At 32.3% G+C, this 10,219-nt stretch overlaps 1 protein-coding gene across 1 annotated transcript; it reads left to right on the top strand.

Annotated features, from left to right (window-relative positions):
* The first annotated feature begins 325 nt into the window (after positions 1-325).
* On the top strand, positions 326-9,852 carry LOC145305507 (facilitated trehalose transporter Tret1-like). Its single transcript, XM_080147517.1, has 14 exons — positions 326-464; positions 2,195-2,259; positions 2,784-2,847; positions 3,065-3,223; positions 3,530-3,655; positions 4,872-4,972; positions 5,292-5,396; positions 5,634-5,724; positions 6,291-6,332; positions 6,730-6,834; positions 7,273-7,333; positions 7,761-7,894; positions 8,639-8,722; positions 9,173-9,852. Exons 1-14 carry the CDS (start codon positions 401-403, stop codon positions 9,391-9,393), a joined length of 1,422 nt encoding a protein of 473 aa, XP_080003643.1. The 5' UTR covers positions 326-400; the 3' UTR covers positions 9,394-9,852.
* The last annotated feature ends 367 nt before the right edge of the window (positions 9,853-10,219 follow it).

The following is a 10,219-nucleotide window of genomic DNA, read 5'->3' as shown; positions in this document are numbered from 1 at the left end:
AGAACACTTTAGAAAATTTGTTGTTGAAAAAGTAAAAAAATCAACATGTTAAAATGGACGTACGGACATTCTGGTAATGATTATAGAGTTGCTACGCTTTTTAAATCGTACCCAACTACTGCAGGAATCATCATGCAAAGTTTAAAATCGATAGGACAATTCTAACATGCCTAAATTAACGAATAAAAGCTATCTATCTCGGACGGACGGACGTACGGACCGACCCTAATTATAGAAAAGCTTCGCTTTTAAAAACTAAAATCGAAAATGAGGAGTCGACTTCCCAATTTAATTAAACTAATGTCATCACCAAAAATATAGTTACAGATATAAAGATGGAATAATTAACAATAATTAAACATAACAAACCATTTTCCCCATTACATTATAATTGTAAAATATGATTTCTGTTGAAACGCAAGCATTATGTCGAGAAATTCAGGCTATTATGAGTATTTATGCAGGTATAACTATTAAATATGTCACATAATTATAATTCAACACTGGATAATATGTTCAGTATATGTATAATATGTGTTTATAACTAAAACAAGGATGTATTCAAAAGTAGCGAAGTATAAAATCAAGAAGGAAAGTTAAGCAAATTAAATGTACATAAAATATCCATCAGAGCATTACCGACAGACAGACGGATGCAGTAAATTAGATACTGGATGCTCATTAGTAAAGTTAATCTTCACAAAAATCGGATAGCGGTGGAAAAATTCACGTTTCCCCATATCGGTTTTAGCAGGCAGAAGGACAGACGAAAGTATAGATGATAGAGCAGCTTAGATACATTAGTAATAAAGACTTTTAACTGGTTAGGTTGAAAATGATAATGGTGCTTTAATTAAGTATAATCCCAATATCCTTTATAAAATTGTTAAAAGGCAGAACATAAAACAATTAACTATTTTTTGGAGCCTGTATAATTTTTCTATAACCATATTTAATCGAACCCGAAATCTACTTAGGGACAGACTAACAGAAAGATCTATCATCTTTGCTTCAAACGAAAGTACAACTCCAAATATTTAATGCAAATGGATTTTAATATCTTCTTTCTTTGTTTTGGAATAGGTTAACTTAAACATTCTGATTCAAACATTTTAAAACTATTTTGTAATAGTTATTTTTTGCATCGTATTTTTAACAGCTTTCCGCGGATATAGAATGTACAATTATAAGATTAAAACTAGTTTTTTTTAGCCCCGAGGTTTTTTTTCGTATGGATGAGAACCGGTTCCTATCCACCGGATTCGAATGAATACGAGAAATAATTTAATTTTTCACCGAAGAAGATTATAAAAGTCCCTCAACAGATTATGACGTCATACGATGGAATAGCCAATGAGAGGCCAGTAAACACTGTAATTGACCAATGGTAAAATTTATGCTGGCCTCTCATTGGTTATTCTAACGTATGACGTCATAATCTGTGGAGGGACTTTAATCATCTTCTTCACTGAAAAATATTTTTATTAGTTTTTCCTCAAAATTTATTTTTATACTTTTATAGATAAATAAAATAAGTAGAATATAAGAATACATTCTATTAATATAATTGTTATTATAAAAAAGTTCAAATATGTTAAAATCTCTGTAAAAAGTCTTGATCTATAATTAACTTAATTCATTCAACAAATCCTAAATAAACAAGGATGACAACATCCATAAAAGCGAAGCACTGAAACGGTAGGACAAACGGACATTATCACGTGTATAGTGTCAGAACTGAATAATCAGAATATAAATGTATAAGAGTCAAAGCAAAACTGTAAGTAAATTTGTTGAAAAACTGCTTGATACAGGATAATGTTTATGGACATACTTACATTTTAAGGACTTGATTATAGAGTTGCTTCGCTTATTACATTATACTTTGTTGTCCCAGGAATCAATATACCAAAAATCAGATCAATCGGATCAATGGGATCAATTTGTTGTTGAAAAAGTAAAAAAAATCAACATGTTTAAGATGGACGTACGGACAATTTGGTAATGATTATAGAGTTGCTACGCTTTCTAAATCGTACCTAACTACTAAAGGAATCACCATGCAAAATTTGAAATCGATAGAACAATTCTAACATGCCTAAATTGAAAAAAGCTATCCGTTACGGACGTACGGACGGACCGACCCTAATTATAGAAAAGCTTCGCTTTTAAAAACACAATTATTTATTATTAGGAGTAGTTGTAGGCGGAATGGGCATGGGTTATTCAGCTATAGCAGTACCTGATATTCAATCCGAGGTTACAATTAGTTTTAGAAACAAGGATGACAACATCCATGAAAACGAAATCAAAAGGTAGAACAAACGAACTTGAAGAATTAATAAGAAGAATATTAATTTAAAATATGAAGAAATTGGTATGTAAATTTGCTGCTAAATTACGTAAATACAGAATTCTGTTTAATGACATTTTTGGACTTGCATCGCTCAAAATATCTTGTATCTTGTTGTGTCACAGGAATCAGATGAATAGGATAATAATGTCATACAAAATTAGCATATTTTAATGGACATACGGACTTTATTTACGATTTTAGAGTTGCTATGCTCTCTAAATAGTACCTAACTGTTACAGGAGTTAGCATCTAAAGTTTGAAATCGATAGGACAATACTAACAATAATTATTAATGAGTTAACTATGACGTACGGACGTACTTATAAAGGGTGTCATTCTCATAATCTACAATTTTTAAAAAGTATTTATGTATTTGTAATCATATGTTAAGTTGTATTTGAATCATGTAATAGTTTTGATAATTTAGGTGTACAGTAATACTAGCCTATTTTCACCAATACAAACAAATGACGAAGAGCTTTCTTGGTTTGGTAAGACTGTTTTGTAATTCTACTCTACAATTCTTTATGGTTTGGCAGAAGAACACTTCATATTTTGGTACAGCCTCCAAATAAATTATTAGAAATAAAAAATATTTTTTTAAAATAAAAACTAAAAGTGGGGGATTGACTGACAATTCCTCAAGTGCCCTTTAAATCCTCTAAGGTAGTATCTGCTAGTTTATTATAAACAATGAATTACATTTAGCCAGTTCAATCAACCTGGGACAGATAGGTGGTGCCCTGATAGGCGGAGTTAGTGGGACCAAGTATGGACCAAAGTTAACCATCATCCTGGCATCCATACCCATCATACTTGGCTGGGTTTTAGTCAGTGTGTCCACAAATATTTACTTGTTAATTGCAGGTAACCATTATTTTTTTACTGGATTTTGTAACTTGTCTTCAATGTACTAACTGGATATTTTAAAATTATTTCAGCAAAACACAATTTGAGCCAACATTTAATGCTGATTTTGAATTAAAAGAAAGCTATTTTAATAATGATTTTTACTGGTTAACAAATACTAGTCTAGATCCCATTCCAAAAGTTTTAAGTGACCAATCAACTGAACAATTAAATATAAATTTATAAAATGTATTTTGAAGAAAAAGATTTTTATTGAATTTCGACTAAAGGGTACAACTTTGTAACAAATTTATTTGATAAAAGGTCGAGTGCTGAAAGGTATAGGTGGGTCTACAGTGACCGCCAACTGTACACTTCTGGTGGCTCAATACAGCTCACAATCACGGAGGGGACCTTTTCTCTCACTGTTTCCTCTCATGATTGGGTTAGGTAAAGTTAATTTTATCTATAATAAGAAGTCCGTCCGTCTGAAGTTTGAGATCTTAGTAACTTTCTAAGGGTAAGGATTGTACTCTGTAGGGAATAATACCTGAATAATAACCTGGTGGTTCAAAATATTTTCATAGAGAATGGCACAACTTCCACACACAAAAAATCTTCCCCTACACCCCTGTAATATAATTATTTTAATCTAATTTAACAATTTATAAGAAAATTAAAAAAGGGGACCTTCCCCGCTTTCACCTGAAAAAGAAGAGAGTCTGCGCCTCTAGAATTTTTGGAGTATATTTAAAGAAGTAAGAAGGGGGCAAAAAATTTTAAAAATAGTATAACCTTAAACCATCCTAAGACCTCAGAAAAGCTTCCTAGATATTCAGATTTCTAAAGGATCTATGGTTAGCGATATCTTAAAGGACAAACAAAAAACCTGATTTCTTGAAATGATATGATTAACTCTTTACTTTTTATGATTATTCTATATTCAAGTATTTTTAGATCATGTTTAAAGGACAGTTTGAATGTCAGAAAATTTACATTAAATCCTAGCAATAGTTAATCTACGTAAAGTAGATTTTTAACTAGACTTACACTAAGTGTTGTATTTCTGAAATAGACACAAATCAAAATTATTAATTAATATATTTCCTGTATAAAATTAACTCATTCAACTTCAAATTTTTAAAACGTTGCATTTCATTAGAATTAAAATAAAGTACTATCATGTCCTGAAATACAAGCCTGAAAAGTTGATAGAATTTAAAATAAAAAAATATGAATATGTTTTGCTAAACCTTAAATTCCATAAAAGTTGGGTGAGATGCGCCCCCCGCCCCCCCCCCCCCACATTTCTGTGTGTAAAGTAGAAGATGACCATAAATGAAGTGACATAATAAAGTAGAAATTTAATATTTTTATATCACCATCCTCTGGCAGACACAGGATGCCAGCAATCCTTGCTAAAACTGAAAAAGACTATGATAGTAAATAATGAGTGAAATATAAGTGTCAAAGACAAATTTAGGTTCCAGGTATAATCCTGCAGGTCATAATCCTTCAGGCCTCCAGGTAACCTTGAACGGCTTCTGTTCCTATGACCAGCAGCGAGGGATAAGGAAATAAAATTGGGCAGTTTGAGGGTATGAACAATGGAATGAAATGAAATATTCAATAACTCAGTTGTGCAATGACTTGTTTATCTTGGTAGGAATATTAGCAAGTTACATAGCTGGATTGCTGCTTACCTGGCGCTTAGTACCTGTCATACCTGTGTGTTTTATGTTGATGTGTGCCCTAGCTCTTTCTCAGGTTTAGTTTTGCTTTAAATTTCAGAATTTTAAATTCTATGCACTTCTCCTATCACAAATAACAAACAACAATTAATTGCCACTGTGCCAGTTTCCCTAAAAGTGCCTAGTTGAACACAAAAATCGAAAATTTTTTCATAACATTAATTATGTTTTCTTTGTTTAATACTTTGGGCGATGTTAGGTTATGGACTTGAATGAGAAAGGGAAAAAACTACCCACTGTGATTACATATTTTTACATTGTTTTTAATATAAGGTTGGGGGGTTCTGTGCTCGACAAGGCACTCCAAACGAAACCCCTCACTTTATTTTAATCAGGTTCCAGAATCTCCTATATGGCTGCTGGGTCACAAGGGTGAACATGAGACTGAGGTTGCATTGAAATGGTTAAGGGGTAAACCTGATGTTAGTAAAGAGATTCAGGTTGCAGTTTTAAAATCAAAACAATTTTGTTTTACATTAGTAGAGCAATATGTTAAGGAACAATAAACTGTAATACAATAACAATTGTAAAATTTTGTAATACGTTTATTCATTTTATGAAAAAAAGTATTTTATGTACCCTGTATCAAAGCTACATATGTATTAATGTAATTATGTTCTTCAATAGATTTTAATCTTTTAGATTATTAATTTTTAAAAATCATTCTTTATTTGTAGGAACTAAAATTAACCCAAGAAAATCAAAATGAGAAGTTAACTCTAGTTCAAGCTATCAAGAATTTGAAGAAACCTGGAGTTTACAAGCCAGGCATAATCAAATATTCTTATAACAAAATAAATCTTCGTTTAATAGCCTAACTTCAATTAGTGCAATCAAAAGGTTTCGTGATTATTACTTTATGAATAGTGGCGCTACTATACATCTTTCTTGATTTTTCTTTTGGTGAGCTAACTTGATTTATATCTCAATCTCTATAATTTATAATTATCAGGGCATCAGAGGACAATTGATTGTAAACTACGCTGGTTTTATAACAACGTTATCTTTTTATTTGGCTCAAAAAATTTTGGCTCTTGGGTACTTAAATTATGATTAGTTTCCACACCTTTTTGACGATAATTTAATACTGAGAAAGAATAATTTTGATTATCACTATTAAGGATGTATAACAATATATAGTCCATTGTTTTATCACTTTGATCCCTGATAATAATTACCTGCCGACTTGGTAATTTGTAAAAAAAAAAGTATCACTTTACACTTATAAATAAAACTTCTGTAAACAACAAGCTTTTAGAAATTGACGCGAAAACGTTTTTCGAATAATGAACACATCGAAACCAATATTATATGAATATTTGGTTTTAATTTAGTGTTACTGGTGATGGTGAACATGATACTGGTCATGAGCATGGGCATGTTTTTATCTATGAGATTTGAAATTTGTCATAAACCCTAACTAAGTTTTCTGTTTTCGCTGAACATTAAATACTTTCTTATTAGTACTGAACCTTCTCTTTAATTCACATTTTTTGTCTGTCCGAGGGACAATATATTTTAAAAGATGTCCTATACCATTGAGCAGTGTATAGTTTACTTGGTTCGTAGGTTTGTCAGTCATACTTCAAGTATATGAATATTAAAACATACCAAGAACGTATGTCAAAGATTTTGTGAATCAACAAAAGACTTTTGATGGCATCCGCTGTCAAACAGCAGAAATTTTAAAGATTTCTTTTTATGGAAGATTTTTTCAATTTAAACACTAATAAAGTTTAATAAAAATCTTATTAAAAACATAATCGTCATCAGGACCATTTTCTGTTGTGTTTTATGCAGTTACGATTTTTCAATCTTCTGGTATTAGCATTGATAACTATCTTGCAGCTATAATCATTGCTGTAGTTAGGCTTATAGGTAATCTTTTACTTATTAAACAGCTACTCTATCACTTTGATTTGTATGTATGTATGTTAATAGCTTTAGAATAAAGTGTACCTGACTAATCAAGTACATCAACAATTTAGTGTCATTGCCATTACATAAGCACGAACTGAATCCATTTTTATGATATTCGAAACTATAAAGCTTAGAACTGAAAAAAAACTGTAAGGCATTTCATAACCACCAACGTTATTAGTAGCAAAGCTTCATTAAAATTCGAAATGACCGTCCGTCGGTAAGGGGGAAACTGGAATTTTGCTGCTGCTATATAAGACAGACTGTTGAAACTTGACATATACATATTTTAAATAAAAGGTTTGGAGAGTTACTTCTTTTTTATGAGACTGAACAGTAAACATATATTTTTATGCTAACCTTCTTTTGGATGTTGTAATCCTTATTAAATTTTAGGTGGAGTACTGGCCATTTTTCTTATCAAGAACTTTGCCCGAGTTAAAGTTGGAATAGTAACGTAAGTCACAAAAAGCGTTTTTATTACAAAATGTCTGTGAAGAAAAGTTATTATTAACCATAAAAATATGCAAGCCATCACTGCGCTTTCACACAAATTACCTTGTTAAGCACTCACACAGTACCTCCACTTAGTTTTAAAATAAACTTACTTTAAAATAAACTGAAAATAAAAAGGGGTATTTTTTCTTCTTTTTGTTTATTACTCGATGTTAGGTTAGGTTATATTGGTTACTGGGTAGACATGCAGGGTTATGGCACAGCATTGTATAGCCCCCTTAGATTTATGGACCCCACAGGGGATTGTGGATAGGGTAAAAAAACTGTGCTGAATCACCACTAACAAAAAAAAACAACCTTACAGATTTGCTTAACATACTGAAAAGGAGTGCTAATGTTGAATTTGGATATTTATATTTTTTTTTCAGAATGACTTTGATGATTATCTCCATGGTTGGGTTAGGAGCCTGTTTCTACTGTAAAGAACAGAATATTGACTTCCCTGGTCTATCTATTATTCCTCTTATTTGTTTACTTTTATACATGCTGGCTTTTGGAGCAGGTAATATTCTGTTTGTGCCATAAAAGAGTAGCATGCGGAAATATTGAGAAGCATTACTTAAAAGAATACACATTTCTCTAAATAATAATCCTTATAATAAAGTAACAGGATGGGTTCTCCTTTACAGGGTAGCTTCTCATAGATCCTGGGAAGGTTTATAACTATTTGGGGGGAGGGTACCACCACCTTCCAAAGAGAAATCACAAAAAAAATCGAAAAATGTTTTTCGCCAACAGACTTCTACGCAAGATAAAGAGGTATCGTAAAGACTTGATCGCAAAATAGATAGGTATTGTAGAGACTTGAACCAAAAAAAACGGCGTTATCCTCTGCGGCTAGGCAGGCAAGGGGGCCGAGCGCTGCGGCTAGGCAGGCAAGGGGGCCGAGCGCTGCGGCTAGGCAGGCTAGGGAGCCGAGAGCGCTGCGGCCAGAGTTCATAGTTCGCTGTCGGGGGGGGGGGGGGGGGGGGGTTTACAAAATTGAAAAAAATTGAAAAAAAATTTTCTAAGAGGATAATACCAAAAAACCAAACATTTAAAGGGACACTAGAGGGGCGTAGCCGCTAGTAAAAGAAAAACTAATGGGGTTTTCCTCAAATTGCATGGTAACAAAGAACCCTCTAACTTTGAAATAAATTGAACAGAAAGGGATAGGGCAACGCATTTCCATTCGTTTCTACAAAATTGGAGGGAGGGTTGAAGGGCTGGCTAGGACCTTTGAGGGAATTCAACAAAACTATTTTAGGTGTTGGACCACTTCAGTGGGTATGGTCAGGTGAACTTATGCCTCCAGAATATAAAGTTCTTAATGGCGGCATTGTTTCTGTAGGTAAGCTATAGAATAGACATTAGACCTTGTTATTATTAGCATTCCTTTTTTAACCCTCAAGATTGGTTCCTCCGGTAAAAGCCTGTGCACGCCACTGTTGGAATATTTACTGTCCTACATTACATAAACTTTACCGTTGCTAAATTAAGCAGTTTTCAAACAAATGCGATATCTAACAATAATATTGGCTGGTTAGAATGTTACTTTTTCGTTGCTAACAAATTAAGCCAGCCATTTGCAGTTGATTAAAAGGTACTAACATCTACATTATTGCTGACAAAAAAACATTTTGATTGCGCAAACTTTCTCTGGATGTCCTATCTGTCCATTGTTATTAGTCTTTAACGTCTTTAGTTAAGACGCGGTTATTTGACACATCAAATTACCGATTATGAGATTATGAGGCGCTAAAGTTGGTTATTATTGAACATAAAACTAATTATTTCTTAGTGACATTCACTTTGTTCCTGAACACGAAGCTCTTCCCTAACCTATTGGTGTGGATCCAGCCCTATGGAACCTATTGGCTGTTTGCTGCTTCTGGTCTAGTCGCCTTGATTATGTATTGCACAGTTTTTCCCGAGTCAAAAGGAAAATCAATGGTTGAAATAAAACAGATGTTTGCCGCGAAGGATAAGAAAATACCAAAGTCGGATTCGATCGAATGTTAGATATGTTGTTTTTCAGCATGGCTCCGAATTAGATTATTTTCTGCTGAAATAAAATTGGTTTTGAGCTATACTGAAAATATCTAATGCATCATGTTATAAACAATAGTCCACAAAAATATTTACATTTTGTTTACCCATCCACGGACAACTGTCTATAATACGTTGCGATAAATATGTATTTTTAGTTAAATAAATCTAAAAATTATAGAGTTTTGTTGAATTTTGTCTAGTAAATTCTTTTATGATGTAACCATTTTTACGAGTTTCAAAGCTAACATATTTTTATATTCCATAAAATCAAACAGAAATGTGTCATAAAGGAAAGTCATAAATGATATGACAATGGCACAGCTTTCAAATTTTATTGAGCTTTGTGAGGTGATTTTCAATGAACATTTTAAATTTTGGTGATAAATACTGTTAAAATGACCCGAGTCAAATAAATGTTTTCATTCTAAAGTTAGTTGTTTTTTTGGTACTCACTATTTAGACTATATGACACTTTATTTAGCGGCTACAACAAAACCAATAATAAGTTTTAACTTTCTGGATCTTTAAGAAGCTTCACTGTAGACGAGAACCATATTAGTTTTTGACTACATACATCCTATGACTTGTAAATAAGAATGATATGGTGGCTATATAACTGTTGGGCGTATAAATACTCTAATTATAGAGTAGCTGTGCTGAGTTATGTTATATCATATCAAAAAGATAAAATAAAATGTTCTTTTTAATTAAAATATAAAAGAAATTCAATGTTAGTCTAAAATTGGTGTTTGGTTTTGTTTTAATGGAAAGTCTCACAGATAGGGATATCTCGCCT

This window comes from Acartia tonsa, chromosome 1, assembly GCF_053477335.1.
Source record: "Acartia tonsa isolate MP-2025a chromosome 1, ASM5347733v1, whole genome shotgun sequence".
Classification (NCBI taxonomy): domain Eukaryota; kingdom Metazoa; phylum Arthropoda; class Copepoda; order Calanoida; family Acartiidae; genus Acartia; species Acartia tonsa.
Note: the sequence above shows the minus strand (reverse complement) of the source record. Positions and strands in the feature narration are given on the sequence as shown.